Source organism: Eschscholzia californica, unplaced genomic scaffold (assembly GCF_041429995.1).
Source record: "Eschscholzia californica isolate CP2 unplaced genomic scaffold, dmEscCali1.0.p SCAF_2, whole genome shotgun sequence".
NCBI classification, from domain to species: Eukaryota; Viridiplantae; Streptophyta; class Magnoliopsida; order Ranunculales; family Papaveraceae; genus Eschscholzia; species Eschscholzia californica.
This window is the reverse complement of record NW_028238309.1, coordinates 4,024,437-4,045,492: the sequence shown is the minus strand read 5'-3', so window position 1 is coordinate 4,045,492 and position 21,056 is coordinate 4,024,437. Positions and strand designations below refer to the sequence as shown.

The 21,056-nt window shown below is 36.3% G+C and overlaps 1 protein-coding gene across 1 annotated transcript; it reads right to left on the bottom strand.

Moving 5' to 3' along the window:
• Positions 1 to 4,030: 4,030 nt before the first annotated feature.
• Positions 4,031 to 19,171, bottom strand: LOC147555394 (myosin-6-like). Its single transcript, XM_086662920.1, has 39 exons — positions 18,629 to 19,171; positions 17,382 to 17,510; positions 16,757 to 16,900; positions 15,672 to 15,817; positions 15,361 to 15,520; positions 15,165 to 15,223; positions 14,671 to 14,830; positions 13,934 to 14,083; positions 13,698 to 13,834; positions 13,436 to 13,582; positions 13,226 to 13,327; positions 13,040 to 13,097; positions 12,864 to 12,965; positions 12,474 to 12,511; positions 12,243 to 12,369; positions 11,954 to 12,121; positions 11,722 to 11,853; positions 11,502 to 11,611; positions 11,351 to 11,411; positions 11,020 to 11,197; positions 10,590 to 10,795; positions 10,358 to 10,477; positions 9,824 to 9,922; positions 8,987 to 9,217; positions 8,700 to 8,839; positions 8,397 to 8,514; positions 8,250 to 8,294; positions 8,059 to 8,142; positions 7,806 to 7,976; positions 7,134 to 7,292; positions 6,864 to 7,046; positions 6,227 to 6,361; positions 6,066 to 6,136; positions 5,873 to 5,975; positions 5,732 to 5,788; positions 5,552 to 5,608; positions 5,350 to 5,430; positions 5,146 to 5,228; positions 4,031 to 4,779 (listed from the first exon to the last, which is right to left on the bottom strand). The coding sequence occupies exons 1-39, from the start codon at positions 18,629 to 18,631 to the stop codon at positions 4,665 to 4,667; spliced, it is 4,569 nt and encodes a 1,522-aa protein (XP_086519046.1). The 5' UTR covers positions 18,632 to 19,171; the 3' UTR covers positions 4,031 to 4,664.
• Between the last annotated feature and the right edge of the window lie 1,885 nt (positions 19,172 to 21,056).

Sequence of the window (21,056 nt, the reverse complement as noted above, 5' to 3'; positions counted from 1 at the left end):
CTAGAATACACATTGCAAATCACATTATAATAGAGATTATCGTGCTGATAACTGTGATATTATCACAAAAAAAAAAAAAGTTGAGTGGGGGGTGGGCAAAGTAGAGGGCCTCAATGCCTCATTAAGGAATTTCATTATTTAGAAGCTTCACTTGCATTTCAAAAGAATAAATGAATTGGAATGTCAAATCACTTTCATGGCTACTTAATTCTTGACAGAACTACTTCAATCTTTTCTCATCCACAAAAATATCCTTGTCATTTTCAATATAGTTATGTATTTTTATACATTATTGGAATATAACTTGAAACACATTTATAATTCATTAATCCCATCAAAATAAACTCAACTACTTGATGACTTTAGAAATCATCTATTGCATTATTAAGAGAATGACTTATTGTCCTAACAAAAACACATTACAAGAACAATAGTAGTTGAGGAAGATATCAAAATAAAATGTGAAAAATGAAACACCTTGAATTTCTCAAAAACGTTATTTTGCTTTCTGAGAAGAGAGAATTGTACGATTAAAAAATTATAGAGTATGAGACGTAGTATCAGTAGACTTTTCCATAGAAACCGAATTACTTTTAACTAAACAAAAGAATTGTGAAAAAAATTGATAGCATTTATTACCGCAAAAGACTAACAAAGATAAGATCACCCCCATAAAGATGTTAGATGTGAAGAATGATGAAAACCACATGAGCCCATGCTTGTATATGTTTCAAAATCCAAACATACAAAATGCCTTTACTCTGTCTCAACCTCTGCATATAGTACTCAAATTCTTCATTGCCACACAATCATAGTATATATAAACTATATACATTGATTTGATGTGAGCTCTTCACTCCTTTGACTCATTCTGAACCCTGAATGTAAATACTCCCTTCACTCATCAACATATTGGTTCTTTATGATGTAATGAGGGTTTCTTCCCAACTCTAGTCATATTACCTAGACAAAGTGGAACCAGTGAATTAGCACGCGCGTACGCGCACACACACGTGTATTTGCACATTTAAACAGAGTGCTCATTATCAACTAGAATACGATGAGGGGAACCGATGTGTAAACATCTTGAAATCCAAAAAGGATAATACAACATGTGTACGTGCTATTACATCTTTATGTAACACAACACAAACATGTCATGTACTCTATGTACAATTTTTCAATTTAGGGTTTGGATTATTTCAAGATTTAATAATATTTCAAAATTCAAAACAGCTATAAGGTCATCTACTAAGTTTGTGAGTCTATATATATATGTATGATAGACTCTATATCCTACAATATATATATATATATATATATATATATATACATATACAGGCTAGCTTGCTTTTAGTTTATATAGTTTGAAATGGTCATTTGTGACTTGTATGATTTCCCTATACAACCTATAACTACTGGCTAGCACAAAGAAAGAGAAAAACCCACATGCATGGATGACCACCACCACCACCACCACCACCAACACCAACACCTTTCTTTCTCCCTCCTATCTTCTCTTTCATCTCATGAGCCCATACCTTTTCTTACCCTAAAACCAGTGGCTAATCTGTTGTGATTTCTGCACGTTTTTTTTATTAAGATGATAAATTAATTATTCTCCATATAAAGTTTGAATTAACTGTCAAATCATGATTTTGAGTCAACAAATAGAAAGATTTAGTCTTTCTTAAATCAGGTTTAATTAGATAATTAGCTTCAAATTGTTTTAAATTCTTTTTAAGTAAAACTCTTCATTTTACATATTATTTTGTTTGTTAAACTACAAATAGAAAAGTACAATAATATAGTGCCAAATGCAAGTGGATAAGAGATATTTTTTGTTCTTGTAGAGGTAACAAAAATTACCAAAAAATGTCAAATCATTGATTTTATTATTTAGTTGATAACATTTATAACCCATATATGATAGAAAAATTGACCTGGAATTTGGCTTTTATGTTTTCTCTGACAATTTTCTCGTGATGTCAAGAATTTATGAAAATGATTGTCCTGCGAATGGACAATTTAAAAAAAAAACAATAAAAAGGAAACAAATGACATGCAAAAAAAATGAAAATGATTTAACGAGCTTAAGATGTATATCTTAGAATTATATAGTTGACCTACACATATTTTACCATATCTTTACAAAATATGTGGTACGTTATATTTTGTTAGTTGAAGCAAACAGAGTCAAGGTTTCTACAATAACAGAAACGTAGTGTACAACAGAGTTGTGTTGGAATTAAAATCGTAACTCTAGAAAAATTGAATCAATGACTTGTAGGATGTTAGTTCGCATATGAATGAACTATCTGCGAATTCTGTTTTGATGCTAATTCTTCTTTTATCTACTTTTTACAACACTCTGTAAGACAAAATTTCAGCAGTCGAAATTCTCATAATGTTTCAATCCTTAGTGGCAACACTTAAGATGTGCAATTATTTCTCAACGTGTCACATTATTATTGGTTCAATTGGCAGGTTTACACGTGCAATGTGCCACGTGAGATAAACACACCCTTTGGACCTGTCCCACAGGCGTCCACATCATCTTGAAGCCACTAAAAATGACAGAGAAATGTAGAGGTTGGGGTCAAATACTGTATGATTAGGAGTTGGGACCATATCAATAAGTTGTCAACCTTTCCTTTCATGGGCTTATTGGGCCCAAATGGCCCACTACATATATTTCGAATCAGGTCCATGTGAACCACACATGTACTCCAAAAACGAGGGGACCGTTTTTGTTATCAACAAGAAAATCCATTCCGGAACACATTCACGCACTAGTTCTTAATAAAAAGAGTAATGTGAGAAAAGGCTACAAGCAAAGTATACTCCAGACCTAAACGAAATCAACGATGCTCAATTCCTGGTCTACTATTTTTCTCTCTTAATGGACTTTATCACTATCTTGACGGACGTCGGCTAGACGATAGGAGGCAAAAGAGTTGTGTTATTGATAGAAGAAAATGGAGTAGAAGATCGAGTAGGGGTCCAAGTTGATGATGGCTTAACTGTACTAGTTGGTCCCCAATTCCTACTCTACTATGTGGTAGGGAGAGAATTAGATTGGTCCATTCAAATAAACGAGTAGAAGATCCATGTGAAGTCCTCATGGGTTGAGAAAGTTCAAAACACACTTGAAAGATTGATTTTTAGGAAGAATGTTTACACCAATGTAACATCATAATTAAGAAGTTAGAGGGTTGGTGATGGTTATACTCCTAGAATCCAGTCTTCTCTTAACTCACTTGACTACAATGTCAACTCCCTGACATCTTTTGCACTCAGCTACCTTATCGGTCAATATTAAGATGTTCTTTTTTCAAATTCCAACTCTTCTAATTCGTATATCTAACTCGTTTGAATGAGTCCCAATCAACTCTTCTAATTCGTATATCTAACCCGTTTGAATGAGTCCCAATATTAAGATATTCTTTTTTTTCAAATTCCAACTTCTAGTTCGTATATCTAACTCGTTCGAATGAGTTCCAATATTAAAGTGTTCTTTTTTCAAGTTTCAACTCTTTTAATTCGTATATCAAACTCGTTTGAATGACTGACTCTGACTAATTTTGAACCTATCAAAATCAGAAGTCATGGTTTGAAACAACCAAGTACTATTACGGCTCCAACTAAAACAACCCAAACTCATATTACTTGGACAAGTTAGACTCGAATGAGTCAGAATTGGACAATACAGACATAGACATTAGACTTCCCACGAGTTGCAACCCTCTAGCCACTTCAAAACAACTTCAACTCGGCCCCAACAAACCATTACGCATACTGGCCCGGTCATATAAAATAATCTAAGCACTAGTACATTCTTACTCTTGGTCGTTTGCCTACCCCAACTCAAAGCGAAAGTGGTAAATGTGAAAGTGGACTCTCGAATATATAGATAACACAAGCTCACATAAATAGAAAACCAATATAGTAAAACCATTATTGAAAGTAACGGAGTGAGACAAAAAAAAATTTAGAAAATATTACACAATGAAGAACAAGTACTAAATCATGACACAAAATTTTGGTTTCTTTAATTCAAACCTCACTTCACTAAACTTTTGATTGAAGTGTCTTATACAAGGGGAATAGTGTGTACACAAAACAAAAAGGGGAAATAATTTTCCCCCAAACCCTAATAAATAATTCTTCATATAACTTTGTTTTGCTATACATTACATTGAAAATTGGGAGACAGAGGAGAGAAGAGGGTAAAATAGAACAAACTTCCTCCCACCTCCCAAAAACATTACAAACTTCCCAAAATATTATTCTGCCTCTCCTGTATAAAGTAACTCCCCCTAACACAAAGAATATTTGCCCTAGAAAACAAAAAGGTGAGAAGAATTGTACCAAAAAACAAAACATAATGCACTCATTGGGAGGGAATAGAAAAACCAACCCTAACCCTCCCACCTTTTAACTATCTGATGAACCACACACTCTAAGGAATTTTACAAATCTAAATTCAAAGAATAATTTCACAACCACGACATGAATATATCGCCATGACAAGGAATTTGAAGAACATATATGGTTTTAGGTTATCTGATGACAGACCCGGAAATGTTTCGGAATTTCGACTTCCACAATTTCCCGGGAATTGCTGCTTTACTGAATTGAATGCTCTGAGTTTTATACGGCTTTCAGCCTTGTAAAAATTGGAAGAATGGATTCTCGAGCAGTTCTTGTGCGGGTTTTACATCCGTGAATTCCTTGTCTTGCATTGAATTTGACAAGTCATCAGCCAAGAAGGGAATGCTGCATCAGGAAAGCATTGTCAGTACAAGTTTTGCCGGGTTAAGCCCCGGAAACAAGCATGAATTGGTTGTTTTGGTTCCTTATATTTTAGTGACAGAACCAGAAGTGAACTGACAAACCAAATCTGAGTACTTCGATATGGAACTGGGACACATCAATGAGAACTGACTGACAAACTAAATACAGATTTTCACCTCTGTTTTCCTTACGGACTTTTGCTAATGAGGAATAGTGGACTACATAATTGGAACCAATAACAGTAACCAATCCGAAAGGAACCGATTATACGAAATTGGTTCCACTATTGAAGTTCCAGGAATAATGAATAAAGAACTGCAGAAGTTTGATTGTAAGTTGAATTTTCACCTTGAATTGTCATCCAACAGAAAAGAGCTGCTTTCGGCATCGTTGGAGTCCTCTGTCATTAGTACCCTCATGCTGGAAATGACCTGCAGAAGCAAATTAAATGCATGACAAGAACTTACTCGGATTAGTTACCAGAGAAGGCAATTTCAATGACTAAAAAAAAAACGGGCAAAGATATTAGTGATCAGGTTCATCAGAACTTACTTCTTGTGATACACTGCGAGTGTTGTAGTTGTCATCCCAATATAGTGTACATATTCTGTAAAGCTGTTGGACGCTTAGGATCTAAAGACAAATCATACAAATCAAATGTCAGTATACAAGAGATGCATTGAACCTGTATAACAATTTTAAATGATACTATATATATATATATATATAGAGAGAGAGAGAGAGAGAGAGTTACAGGGCACAGGTCGTTTATGATTTCGTCATAAGATATTCTAGATTTCTGGTGAATAACCTGTATAAGAATTAACCATTCGTATGAGTTATGACATAGTTGTGCTACAGCTAGATATTTTTATAATGAAATCAAGTTACTTCCATGAGAGAGAAAGAGCGAAAGAGAGCAGGATCAGCATACCAAGAATCCAACTGCTTGCCTAATGTGCTTAAGTTCATCCCAAGATGAACCTGCATACTGCAAGTTCGAGGAGTCTCAGACAAAAGAAAAGAGATAAAGCGATACAATATTTGCTTCATGTGGAAAGTGCAAGGGAAGTACCTGCTCTTTTGCTTTGGTACCACACCATATCTCTAATTCTGCCAACCCAGCTTTCACATATTCTCCATTGCTGAATGTACAACACTCTCGGCGGAGGAGAAGACTGCAGTAGCATCATAAGGAGAGCATTTGTTTTTAGGTAAATATTAAATAGAATACCCACACAGTGAAAAACATATGAACATAACTTTACCTGTTAAATAGTTGAACATTGACATATGAGAAAACCTGTGTAAAGATCTTCTGAACGACAACTGGCGGAACCTGAAAAAAATATCAATAGAGGTAAACCTTACGCAATAGACACATGATCTAGTCTCTCGCCAAAAGTTACAGAGAAAAGAAATCTCTTACGAAATTTTGTTGCAATGTTTCGAGGAGCGCATTCAGGCTGTCGATAATGCTCTGCCAGTGACTAGTTGGAGAGCTACTGTTACCAAAGGACCTACTGGATGCCCGCAACACATTTCCTCTCGATGTTCTTGGTGCCTGGAATTTCAGGTAACTTAGCTTAGATAGTCATCCTAGAAACGAGTTTCACAATTGTTTTTTTCTTGGGATTGGGGACAATCAGTAAACAAGACTTTTTTAAAGTTAATCAGTATATAAGTTGCAAGATATATTTATTCGAGGATGACTTTATGCTTTAAAAGGTTTTGTGTGTTTTATATAAGGTGAATATGATTTATGTGTAATTTTTGTCATGTCCCATGCTTTCCCTCTCTAATCGAGCTAGATTTTAAGATAAATATTATTCTCCAGCACCTGTGTTTTCAGCAAAAACAAGTCTGAATTTGTGAAAATGGCTTGTTTAAGATCTACGTTTACTAGAGAGCAAATGCATGCAAACGCTCCTGTTATAGAAGTAAATTATATAGATATATAAATTTCAGATTCAGATCCATTGATAACAAATGCAACTTGATACAGAATGCAAAAGTCTGTGCATTCTCAAGATAGAATCACAAGTAAAATGGAAAACATGAAGTACCTGGATACATGAGGAAAGTGGTTGTGACAATTCCTTCTTCAAGTTGTCTCTAATGATTCCATATATCTTCTCCACATAAGCAGCGAGCTGCTCTTTGAAAAGCAAAGCCGGGTACTTGGCCTCAACTTGGCGTATAACTTCCAAGCATTGCACAACCATGTTGGCAGAAGAGGAACGGAATCCCTAAAATAATGAACAGAATATTGATTACAGAAGAGCCTAGCAGAAATAACCAAATTTTATAAGCAAACAATAGAAGTTCACAGTTACCTGGGTCATTCTCCCGAACAAGGATGTTGCAGGGGTTGGTGGCTTCTTCATTGAAGCTGAACCAACTGATCCTGTGGTCTTCAGACTCCTTTGTAGCAAGAATAATAGGGTAGATGTATTTGAAAGCCAATAAGCCATGTGGTCATTGTCCTCTTGATTCTGCCGAAAGGAAAAAAATAATTATCAAGTTTAAAGACCTACAATAGTTTCCCAGTTCAACCAAAAAATCTCATAAATGGTTCCTCAGTAATCAGTCAAAATCATGTTGAGTTAGAACTCTCCATTAAAACTTAAGAATCCGTTCAGAACAAGAGTGGGATGACTAACGTCATGCATAGGAAGACAAAGTCAGCAGATAAACCAAAACCTCATAACACCAATATTTGAAGATGGTTACTCTCCAAACCAGAACTAAAGTTCAGGTTACAGCAGTGGGCAGTTATACTAAAAATCTGTAGTCATAGACCACATACAACTTACAAAGTTGAGAAGAGAATAAAGAATTCACTATCCACATGTACATAACAAGAACACTGCGCCAGAGGTTTGTTTTTTCGGGAGTCCAAGGACAGCCGACATCGTATATATGAAGAAGTAAAGATACTAGTGCGAGAAAAAGATAAATGTTCCAGCATATTTTTTTAGGTCAAAGGATAAATGTTTACACATTACCTCAATTGCGGAACCAATCATCTGAATAAGACGATCAAAGACACTAGTCTTTTCAGCTTCAAATGACTTCCAGTGTAGAAGACATTTGTAAATGGTAAATGCTGCAATGGGTTTTCCTTGACTGAAACCAATATTTTGACTCACACATTTAATAAGAGCATCAACGCTTTCCTGCAACAAGTAATTATTACATAAATAATGGCAAACTATTAACAGAATCGACATGCATAATTCAGATGAACTTTTTGCTTACATGCTGTCTCTCAATCTGAGCTCTCCTTATTTTTTGGTCCACTTCAGTGCCAAATCTGCCAGAAGGTGTTGCGCTTAGAGGTTCCTACAGAAACAGATTTTTCATTATCAAAGAGACGAAGACATAATCAAGTACCATCAACAACATCAAACCAGATAAGATAATAGAAAAGATTGATGGCTTTAAATTACATTTGTTTTTAGCTCGTCAGTCTCATGATGACCATTCTCCAAACTCTGGAAGTAAACAAAAAGTATGGACAGTTTAGCATCTAGCGCTAAGTTATTAAAATAATAAAAGACGGTAAATAAATTAAACTTGTTTCAGTGCAATAGAACCTTAGATGATGGAGTTGATAAATGTTCTGACATCCGCTTTACAGGCGATGCGTTGGACAAAGTCTGTTGACGGAGAACTTGATTCTCAAATTCCATGTCAGAGAGCTTTTCATAGAGACTGTACATGAAGTAACAGTACATTAATACAACAATAAATAAAATAAGCAGTAAAAAAAACAAAAAAGCACAAAAATCACACACTTCTGAGAATTATTTAAAATAATCAAGTATCTAATACTTCATTCAGTGAAATCAATCTAACTTCAAGCTCAGCTAAGTGCATAAAAGTAGCTCGGTCACCACCTTTGAGTAGAAGTCTTCAACTGAATTATTTTTGACTCTGCATCCAAAGCCTGCTTCAACCTTTCTTCAGATAATTTGTTTGTTTCTTCGTATTTTCGCTCTGTGTCATCGATTTTCTGTTCAAGTGAACTTACCAAAGCCTGCGACCAGAATAATGGAATTAAGATAAACATCAAATAGAAACAGCTGATCAACGCACTGTAGTGAGTGAGTCTCAATGTCGGTGATTAAATCAATATAGCTAGCATGCCAGAAAACTTAACATTGTTCTGGTCGTTCATCTTTACCTTGAGTTTTTCATTTTCTTCAGTAAGTTTATTCAACATTTCGTTGTCAATGACAGGAACTTCTTGTATGACTGAGACCTCCTGTACAACAGGAACTTGCTCTGCCATGACTTTAGCAGCCTCGCGCTCCTTTTTCAGAATTTCTTTAGTTTCATTGAATTGAAGTTGCATTTCTTTCAAAGCAGATTGTAGTTTTGCATTCTCTTGTGTCTTGGCTTCCTCCAAGTCAGACTACAAATAAAAGCAACATACAGCAAAGAGGGTTGTACTTGTCAATAACCACTTTCTCTGAGAGATCAACCGTTAGATGTACCGCCGAAGTATACATATACACATAAATCTATAACAACTTAAAGACATGCGATGTAATATACCTTTACTACTACAAATTTACAGACAACGGTGTACTATATACTGTGCAAGAAAAACCGGGAATAGTCGGGAGTAGGCGCCAATATATAGTTCTGTGTCTGTGGGTGTGTGTGTGTGCGTGCGTGCGTGCCCGCGTGCGTGTGCGTGTGCGCGTGCGCGTGCGGGTTCGCGTGCGTGCGGGTTCGCGTGCGCGTGTGTGCGCGCGTGCGCGTGTGTGCGCGCGTGCGCGTGTGTGCGCGCGTGCGCGTGTGTGCGCGCGTGCGCGTGTGTGCGCGCGTGCGTGTGGGCGGGCGTGCGTGCAAGGGTGCGTGCGTGCGTGCGTGTGTGTGTGTGTGTGCGTGTGTGTGTGTGTGCGCGTGTGTGCGCGTGTGTGCGTGTGTGTGTGTGTGTGTGCGTGGGTGTGTGTGTGTGTGCGTGTGTGTGTGTGCGTGGTTCAATAAAAAGAATATCAAACAAAATTATTACCCTCATTCGTTTCTCCAGCTGTAATCGCCATGTAAGTTCTTCAACTTGCTTTTCCAGCTTATTTTTCGCTGCCTGGAGCGCACCAGTTTCTTTTGCAGCCTAAAGACACGGAATAGTCAGAATACTAAGTGCAAGCATAACTTAGAAGAATAATTATCAATGCCTCCAATGAAAGTGATCTTTTATATCTTCATGTTAATTAGATAAAAAGAGACTACGCCCCGACCTGTAAAGACTACATCGTACATAAAAAACTTAACAAACCCAAGATGATGTCATTTAAAGATAGCGCAGCTACATAATCTTATGACTAACTAAAGAACCAGTCGAACCCAACCAAAGATGTCGACTTCTAGAAAATTATACAACTGTAAGTGAGAAACTAAATAGGACGAGAGACACCATCGATTCCCACAACCAGCATAACATGGACAGAGTCAACAGACAAATTAATTTTCTGAAAATTATACAACTGCAAGTGAGAAAATAAATAGGACGAAAGACACCATTGATTCCCACAACCAGCTATATTACCATTTTAAGTTTCTTCAGTTCTTTGCGAGCAACTTTTCCTCTCCAAGCACATTGTGTGGTAATCACTGCCTTCTTTATCCTCTTATAATGTAAACGGGCTAAGTATCTACGGCATTGACTCTGATATACAAAAACAAAATAATCCGCATGAAGACTAATACTTCAAGAAATAAACTTATATAATATGACTAGTTAAAGTAGATGCTTCTACACAACCTGTCATCTATATTACCTGGATAACAATTGCTGCTGTTGTCTGCCGCCTCAACCGGAGGTCATTGCGAGCAGTCATACCACGTATACCTGTTTGGATGGAAACAGCTGACGAACGCAAAGTTCTGTAAGCTTTCTGTGAAAGATACATGCGCAGATTCCTCTGAATCTTCAGACAGGCACCAAGTCTTCTCATGCTTTCATAAACTTGGCGAGTAATTTGTCCTACAAACAGCACAGAACAATCAATAACTTGACCAGCTACAACATAGCTACTGTGCATAATTGAGCTCTGAGCTTATCTGGAAATTTCAATTGTAAATCATAATAGAAAAGGGTTCTGAAAGAGAAGCAACAAATATAGACATGTGTACGTATATTTTTGTGATAGTAGTGTTCTCTTATCTTTTGTTTCTTCTGTAGGTTATAGTAGTAGTAGTAGTATTCACCTCTACACACAGCTTGAATCTGTATAGCAGATCGTTTTATAGACATAAAACTCCTGCGGGCCAGGTAAGAACGGACTTTCCTCTGGATAATGCTAGCAGATCTCCCTAACACTTCAGTCCTCTTCGCGTCGAGCTCGGCCATCTGACCAGCCCTAAGGAAAACTTTTGTTTTCCCTATCTGCAAATATTAGATTGAAAACATTAGAGAATCCTGAAAAGCTTCTACACAGTGTCAAAGAACCCCAAACAGCATGAACAAGTCACCGAATTACAAGTAGCAGCTGTTTCAGAAGAACTTTTAGAAACGAGGTTATCGGTAAACGAACTGTACCTGATAACCTTCAAGCTGTGACTTTTCTAGAATCCTCCGACAAGCATTTACCTCATCACAGCTACAAAAATACGAACAAGTGAACGCTTTTTAATTTGAAAATGCAACCAGAAAATGACAGGCAGCATCTATTTAATCATGAATCTCATACCTCCCATCTAGAACTTCCGGTGCAAGGATTGCAAAACGATCAACGAATTCAACAAATGTTCTTCTTGTAGGATATCCAGCGCAGCTTATCCTAATTGCCTCCATAACACCCTAAGTAGGAAAGACATTAAGAAAAACTAATACGCAAACGCGAATGACATCAACTACAAACACTATGATATGCAAATAAATTAACATGTTGCGAAAAAGAAACTTCTTACCCCACAACGAAGCTGTTGCAGAACATTACCGTTCTCAAATATTGCTGGCTTAAGAACGTTATTAGGCTTTACACAACGAATGTAGTGTGGTTCGGTAGAGCTCAGTGTCTCGAGCAAAGATTGCAATTGTTGCTGCATAAAAAAATACGTGAAAGGAAAATATCACGATTCACATTCGAGCCACTGGAAGGAGAAAGGAAGTCTACTAAATCAAACGAGAACAACACCACACCTTGAACCGTGTTCCAATAGATGAGAACTTTGATTTTGATGATTCATCAGATTGGTGAGGGAACAAACTAGATACGAAAGTGCACTCTGAAGCACTCAAGAGTGCTTGATGCTCGGCAACAACATAATCTTTGTTCTTGTCCAAGAATAAATCGGTTTGATATGTGACCTGGAAAATAGATAAAAGGAGAAAAAGAAGTTCTATGAATACTGAAAGAACGGACCTTGTTCTGACGGGGCCATAAACAGCTGACATACAAGTAAAACACGGACACAACAATGATATTTACCTCGCCAGCATAGTGAGATATGGTGAAGTCAGTTTGCGATAGTTTTGGTTTCTGAAACCGTTTGTGGTTTTTAAAAGTCTGGTACAGCTTCTGAGCGAATGTTTCATGTGTGGATCTTGGAAACATACTACAAAATTTAAACTTCAGTTTTTGATCTCATATAAGCACAAATCAAACTAACAATTCGAACAGATTAGTTGCAACCAGATGTCCAGACATCAAATTACTTACCAAGCTTCGTCCAGAAGAGAGATAATGCCACCAGGTTTCTGAAAGAAAGAAAAGATCTTAATGTAATAATAATCACATGAAACACCAAAGGCTAGCAAAATACCAACAAATGCAGCTATGGAACACAAAACTAGTTCACCAGTTCACCTTATTGGAATTTTATTAGTAGGATTTTGGACTATTGTTTTCATATTACAGGAAAGACCTATAAGTGAAGAACCACGGACAAGTGATGAAGTATCATAACTTTTCTCCTTCACTTGAAAGATGAACATGACATCATATTACCGTAAAGAACCATTCCAAATTCAACAACCAAATATTTGATTATAAGTGGACAAGGACAAGTACATTAGGTTAATGATGTTTAAAGAAAAAAAGCAAACCAACCTTCTCAATGAGATCCAGTACATCTTTATTATCAATGAACTCTATGTAACTCCAATCAATTTCTTCTCTTGTATACTCTTCTTGCTCCATTTTAAAAACATGCTGTAAAAGAGAACATCACACATAAGAATCTTGTAAATCATGTAGCAGATTTCAAGAAGAATTCAGAAACAAACCTGATTGAAATGTTGCTGTAGTTTCTCATTTGTCAAATTAATGCAAAACTGCTCAAAACTGCATAGACAAACATAACCAATAATCAAAACACAGCTCTAGAATACTTAATGCAGGGTTTTCAAGCAGCTTACTGCAAGAAATTAACCTCTGTAAGTATTGAAAACAAAAGGCGTACCGCTTAGCACCTGTTTGTCTTGAAACTCTCGAATCCATAGATATCCAGCACCCCAATGAGGAGCTTCGAATCAGGATCTTGACCAATGGAACTATTAATCTTGTTCACAAGCCTGAGAGAAACCATTGTAGGAACAACTTTTGTAGTAAAGAATAATCATATAAAATTTCAAATTTCAAGCATTCATCATACGAGTTTTTCCTCATAATGTTGTACTTACCAGTCAAATAACCTAGAATACACAACTTTCGCCAAAGCATCTCTACTAACAAGAGCAGATTCAGGATCCAGCCACTTTGTTATGGTTTCATCACGAGTTACAATTACACGTTTACATAGGGAATCCTCAAGAGCTTTCACATCACACCTGTAGAGGACTCGATACAATTGAGATTTGCAATTTCTACAATGTATCACATTGATGTACATATTATACAATTTACTTTTCAAAAGAAAACGAGAAACACACATAATTGACTTACTTAAAAAGCTCGGCAGCAGTTCTTAGATGGAACCGTGATTTCTCATCTTTCGGCTCAGATGAATCCATTTCCTTTCCTTTGACAAACTCAATGTTACCCAGGTGGAGAATAGCAGCTACGACACGGAAAATTGAATCCTGCAAACTCAGACACAAGAATTGGGAAGTTCAACAATGATCTTGAAACCCGTGTAAGAGACATTCAATTCAAAGTAGATAATTCCTCGGAAATACTACCTGCTCTTCCTCAGAAATTCCAACAACACCCATTGCTTTTCTGGTGGCGATGTACTCTTTAGGATCGTCTATCCCATCCAACTCAATGCAACTTGATTGGTTCAAATAATGAAACGTTCTTGGATTTCCTAATTTGTACTTCTCAACATCCTAATAGCAAACAGTAAAAAAAGGATTCAAAAGATGGGCAGTAAATTCAGATCCTCCGGTTCCAATACACACACACACAAATATATATATAATTAAGTCGTCTTTTTGGAGTCAGAGATATTAATAATTAAAATTTGTTACTATCATAGGATATATATCTAACCCAGTTTGAAAGAATGATAAAAACATGCTTGAGCGACAAAAGATTATAGGAACTTATGCATGACGCATCCAAATTTTTAAGTGTAAATGCTCATTAAAACATATACACAGAACCACAATATTAAAACACTAACATTGGTGACTCCTTGAATCCTTGAGGGTGCAGATATAACAGTAGTCACTTAAAATATTAGCAAAGAAGTTGACTTCATGGTCCACGAAGAAATAGAACACGAAAGAAATTGCTGAACTGTGATGCTATAAGGCAACGAAAAAAGGTCCCACTTTGTATTCACCTAATGTTGTACACCAGTTATTTCGCAATTATAAGTTTGCTTCAGGCTGCGGGTTTTTTCGGAACTTCATGAACATATATGAATGTCTTCGTATAGAAATGTCAGATAATGAAAGAGGGCTACGGTTACCTCAGGTGGTGCAGAGCAAAGCATGTAAAAGCAGTGGTAATTTCTCTCAGGATCAGATACTTGACAAACACGAGATCTTTCTAGTAAATAAGTTCTGATGGCAGCTCCTGATATCCTCCCCCTATCATCAAACTGGAGTTCCACGAACTTGCCAAAGCGACTGCACGAAAATATGAAGAAAATTAGGACGGGACGAGAACAAATTGATTTTTGAAAGAAAAGCCTATCTGGAGAGAAATAAAGCTCAAAGCCAAAAAAGAAAATCAGTTGGCGGCAATGAGCCCAAGCAAAAGTAAGACTGAAATCTCTATGGGTGAAAGAAATATCTCTATGGTAGACTACCCCTCACAGACTCATAAGAGAAGCAAAATTATATTTGAGAAGCATAAACACAGAATAAATTAGTAAAGTAGGATTGTTCTTTATATTCAATTAAAGACTCAAAAATAAAAGCAAAGTAGGATAGATAGCTATTTGTAATCGGTCCTCCACACCTTGAGTTATTGTTTCGAACAGTTTTTGCATTACCAAATGCTTCAAGAACGGGATTTGACTGCAAAACAGATAACATGGTAAGACAAAATGTTAATGGCAAAATATAAGAATCACAACCCATTTTTAACCAACCCAGAAACTAAGAATAATAATACGTTCAACTTCCATGGAAAGAACAAAACTACTCATTTCTACCTCTAGTACTTGCTGCTCCACTGTCCGCTGGCCCTCAACAGCGGCTCTTCCTCCCATGTAAGCAAGATAGCGCATAAGCATTTTTGTACTTTCAGTTTTACCTGCTCCACTTTCTCCACTTACCAGAATGGATTGGCTTATCCCATCATTAATCATTAGTCTGCAACCACAAAAAGAATGTTTTCATACACCTATTTTTGGACAAACAACAATAAAGTTTTCACAATTATTTATCATTATTTTTTGAAAATTATTTGAGGTGTCTATAAATAGTTTATCAAAGAGGGGGTTACAGTTACTATGAGTACTACCTGTATGCAGCATCAGCAAGAGCAAAAGGATGTGGGCTCAGCTCACCAAAGGCTGCACCCTTATATTGACCCATCATGTGGCTATCATATAGATGAGGTAGCCTTCTAAAAGGGTTCACAGCAATCAATATACTGCCTGTGTATGTCTGCGGACACCATAAAAGGGATTAGATTTTGTTATTTTCCTTCTGACAAGAGGGAGGAATGAATTCTTCGTATTGAAGTTCATAGTGAACGGTACAAACGACAAATGGTTACTGAAAGAAAAGATCAACTCCTTGAATGAAATAAGGTCCAATTTGTGGATTAGATAGTTAGTAGGAGAACGGTGCATAAATGCACAAAAATGAAATTTACTTCTAACAATTAATAATTTTTGCTACATGTGCTGCCTGATCAACAATCTTGTCTGGGTTAGCAGCACATGATTTGGCGACTTCGGTTTCACCCCCTTAGTCTGTCTTGTATGCGGTCTTAGTACATTTCGTTAACTTGTGTTACTCTTCAGTCCCTATCTGTCCGATTCGGGACCAACTTTGTAACCTATCGTTTATTAATGTTATTGTATTTCTCTCAGGACAAAAAAAAAAACAATCTTGTCTGGGTTAAAAGTACTTATGTATCAAGGATACAACTTTACATCTTTTTGGTATCAATCTTCATAAAGCATGCCCCGACACCGGGATACTCTCGTACTTCTATCAGATACTCTGATACTTTTAGTCATTACAGCAGTGGCAATACGAAATTTTGTATGTACATTTTGTCTGGACTTGCATACAATCATGTTAGGACCATAAAATACAACTTTATGTCAAAGCCTTTTTTTGTCATGTAATAATAGTTGGTCAAAAGTAAGGAAATCACAAGTAGAAACTGATAGACCTAATAACTCTGGCTGTGAAACACATATTTACACTCATATCCTCGTAACAGCTTTTTTCACTCCCGACACCTCATACGTGTTATAGATGCATTCCCATATTAGTGTCCATGTTACATAGGAAGCACTAGCTACTAGACAATTAGACAGAACTAGTGTGCATCAAAAATTACTAAAAAAACGTCATGATGCAATAACTTACGTAGATTTCATTAATATCATATCTAGATTTTATGTTCTGCAGAACTCCTGGCTCATGCAAATAAGCCAACTTCGTCATGTCATCCACACCACATGGGGGAGCATCAACATCTTTGGGGCAGACTTTGGAAATGTTTACAACCACCTGATAGAAAATATGAGCACAAATCGCACGAATTATTGAACTAGATGAGTGAAACAACGAATTCCAGCAGATATCTTGCCAGCTACAAACAATAATAGAAACTCAGAGCTCAGTAGCTTAGTATATCGAAAGGATATAGTAATTTGACAATAAACTTCTTGTGAACTGAGGAAGTAAGTCGATAGCAAGCCGGAATAGGTTTCAATACATCATGGTGGAAAAGTAATATGGGGAAAATGTGAACCATAATAAAATAGCTAGAACAGATGGGAAATCAGACGGAGTATCAATTAACATAAGGGAAAAGGAAAAATGAGAGGAATGTAAACAGCAGAAAAATGCAAATAATCAATGGTAAGTCAGAAGGACCTTCAGTTTATTTGGAACAATTGTATAATAAGAACATGGATAATCAAGCAAGCTATGAAAAAACACAGAATGATATATCTTTGATAAGTACAATTTTACAGACAGCACTCACTGTTTTCCCAGATGTGCAACTGATCGTTAATTCTTCACCATTAACCTCCAAGACTTCTCCATCAATCCAAACCACATCAGGATCCTCCACCCAAACATGAGATCCTACCGATATATTGGCAGGAGCGGCCTAGAGAAGAAATAATTAGCATTTCACCAGATACAAATACTTAAAATATATATAAAGAAATACCAGAAACCACTTAGTTAAGCCCCGCACGTTCATACAATGAAGTAGGCCAGCCAATGAAGGAGGCAGGGGCGCAGGGGCGCAGGGCTCAAAGAGAAATAAAAACTGGATACCATTGTTAATAAAAAACTGTGTGCGAGGGATTGCAGTAAGAATTGTGCCTATGTGAAGACCTAGTTGCATGGATGAGATCGAAGGAGAGACCAAGAGGCCATTCCAGATGGCCCTTTTTATCTCTCTCACTCTTCTTCCCTTCGTTTTTCTTTTCTTTTTTGGCTTTGGTGTACAAGGATGTCAAAACCTATGAAATCCAGATACTTCAAAGACATGGTAGTGCCTTAATTAAATGTGGCTTCTATATTTGAAATTTCAACTTCGAAGAGCACGAATATGATGCATGTGCTGATGTGCATCACATTTGGAATATCTGGAATATCTGGTATTAGACGCTCATCATTTTGGAGAATAGATTGAGTGACATTAAGTGTTTCCCTGACTGGTAGCAGCCAGAAATGATGGCTGACCATGTAACAAGATTCTTGTTAGGCATTTCATTGAACACTTTTAGTGATTCATCAATGTACCCACATTTCGAATAGACATTGAGGAGGTGGTTGGAGAGAAAAACATCAGATTGAGATCCTCCCTTGATCATCATAGCTTGGAGGGACTTCCATAGCTTAATGATTTAGTTTTTGAGCATTGATGAAGTAGAAAACCCAAATTCTGCAGCAACATCATTTAAAAACCAACCAACCCCGTTTGAAAAATACGAACAAGTGAGCAAAAGTTGAACTCAAACTTGCTTTACACTAATTGAGCTTACCAGATATAGAACTGAAAAACAAGCTTCTATAAGTATTGCAAAAAAAAAATATCTAGTTATGAGCTACTCTCACACAAAACTAGAAATTTCTAATTGGAATCAGAAACAGATCGATGTGTCAACTATACAGAACAAATAGAATTTATTTCAAACAGATCAAAATCAAAACAAATGTAAGAACTTTATTATAAAAAAAAAAAAAATCAAATCTTTAAACAAGAATGTGTCATACCATGTTCAATTGACTTTGTCAGATCGGGATATCTAACTTTTGGCTTCTTCTCGATCTACTCTTCCGTAATTCTTTTACAACAATGATCATCCAATAACACAATAAACCACTCAAAATAATTTCACCAAGATCCAATTTTTCCCCCTAATTTCTTTTCCCTCCTAAGTAATTTAACCTAAAAATGAATTATAACAGCTATCTAATCTAAAAAGAAATGTACTTAACTAGGATTCTATGAGATAGGGGGTTTGTGTATTTCTTTTTGATTGAGAGATTGAATAGGGTTTAAAGATCGGTGGTCAGAAGATGAGATTTGAAGTATTGCAGAGGTTTATTCATCCCAAACTGACCTAATCCCGATTAAACCGTAACTCAATTAGGTTTTAGAATGAAGAATCGGACTTGGTCTGTGTGAAGAAGATGAAACCCTATTTCTCCCCTGCAAAACCTCTCTATCTCTCTCTCTAGTTTCTCTCTCTCTTTTCTCTTCTCTTCGGTTTCAACTTTCTTTCTTCTTTAGCTTCCCTACCACCTTCGCTTCATGTTACAAACTCGGACGTTAATTTTCATTATTTTGTATTTCCTTAATTACCCTCAAACTTTTCTTCAATTTATTTTAGATACCCTTTTAAATCCTTTACACGACTGAACATTGTATATGGCGTAGTACTCTTGTTCTCTTTTCTTTTTCTTCAATCTCTGTATTCACACTTTTTTTTAATTGGTTAGCGTGGCTCGAACCCTTGACTTCTAATGTGAAAGATTGTACCTCTTACCACTCCAATCAAGGGTTGTTGGCCATCTTAACACTTTTTTAGATCTTCACTGTTCTCTTTACTTGGAGTAAAAGATAACATGATAGAATTATAAGAGTGTTGAGAGAGGAAGATTTGTGATGGAGAAGACGGTGGATTGTGGTGGTGGTGGAATGAGGGGATGAAGGGAGATAATAAAAACGAGGAACAGTTGTTTATTGGTGAAGGGTAATATGTTGTCGATTGGTTGTTCGTTTGTCTACTGGTGATTCTCCTCTGATGACGATGGAAGGGAGGACATCAATGGAAATACATTTGTAAAGAATATCAAGAAGGGAAAGACCAAAAATCAACTTTTAAAGACGACGAGTGAGAAAGATCTGTTGCCAAAATGATATGGTCACATTTGAGAGACTATTTTGATGAAATTATCATTTCCAGGGCGGGAATGGTGTCAACTGTCATTTGACTTGTTTGTGTTCGGTAAAACACGTGTATGACGCGTCGTCTTTCTCAGTTGTAATAATCTATTTATAGGTGGGTTTCTAAAACCCAAGGTGTTATTTGTTTTTTTTTTAGTCTGAATATGGAATTGAACTAACCTATGTGTAGTTTGAGTATTTAGATGTGTTACATCAAGAAGGGAAAGAAAAAAAATCAACTTTTAAAGACGACGAGTGAGAAAGATCAGTTGCCAAAAAGATATGGTCACATTTAAGAACTATTTTGATGAAATTATCATTTCCATGGCGGGAATAGTGTCAACTGTCATTTGACTTGTTTGTGTTCGGTAAAACACGTGTATGACGCGTTGTCTTTCTCAATTGTAATAATCTATTTATAGGTGGGTTTATAAAACCCAAGGTGTTATTTGTTTTTTTCTAAGTCCGGATATGGAATTGAACTAACCTATGTGTAGTTTGAGTATTTAGATGTGTTATATCAAGAAGGGTTTAAAGACAACGAGTGAGAAAGATCAGTTGCCAAAAAGATATGGTCACATTTAAGAGACTATTTTGATGAAATTATCATTTCCAGGGCGGGAATGGTGTCAACTGTCATTTGACTTGTTTGTGTTCGGTAAAACACGTGTATGACGCGTTGTCTTTCTCAATTGTAATAATCTATTTATAGGTGGGTTTATAAAACCCAAGGTGTTATTTGTTTTTTTTCTAAGTCCGGATATGGAATTGAACTAACCTATGTGTAGTTTGAGTATTTAGACGTGTTATGTCAAGAAGGGAAAGAAAAAAAATCAACTTTTAAAGACGACGAGTGAGAAAGATCAGTTGCCAAAAATATATGGTCACATTTAAGAGACTATTTTGATGAAATTATCATTTCCATGGCGGGAATAGTGTCAACTGTCATTTGACTTGTTTGTGTTCGGTAAAACACGTGTATAACGCGTTGTCTTTCTCAATTGTAATAATCTATTTATAGGTGGGTTTATAAAACCCAAGGTGTTATTTGTTTTTATCTAAGTCCGGATATGGAATTGAACTAACCTATGTGTAGTTTGAGTATTTAGATGTGTTATCTCAAGAAGGGAAAGAAAAAAAAAATCAAATTTTAAAGACGACGAGTGAGAAAGATCAGTTGCCAAAAAGATATGGTCACATTTAAGAGACTATTTTGATGAAATTATCATTTCCGGGGCGGGAATGGTGTCA

Coding starts and splice junctions, on each gene's coding strand:
- LOC147555394 (XM_086662920.1), bottom strand. Junction 16,901..17,381: donor GTTGCACATCTGGGAAAACA/GTGAGTGCTGTC, acceptor ATTTTCTATCAG/GTGGTTGTAAACATTTCCAA. Junction 15,224..15,360: donor TGGAGCAGCAAGTACTAGAG/GTAGAAATGAGT, acceptor TCTGTTTTGCAG/TCAAATCCCGTTCTTGAAGC.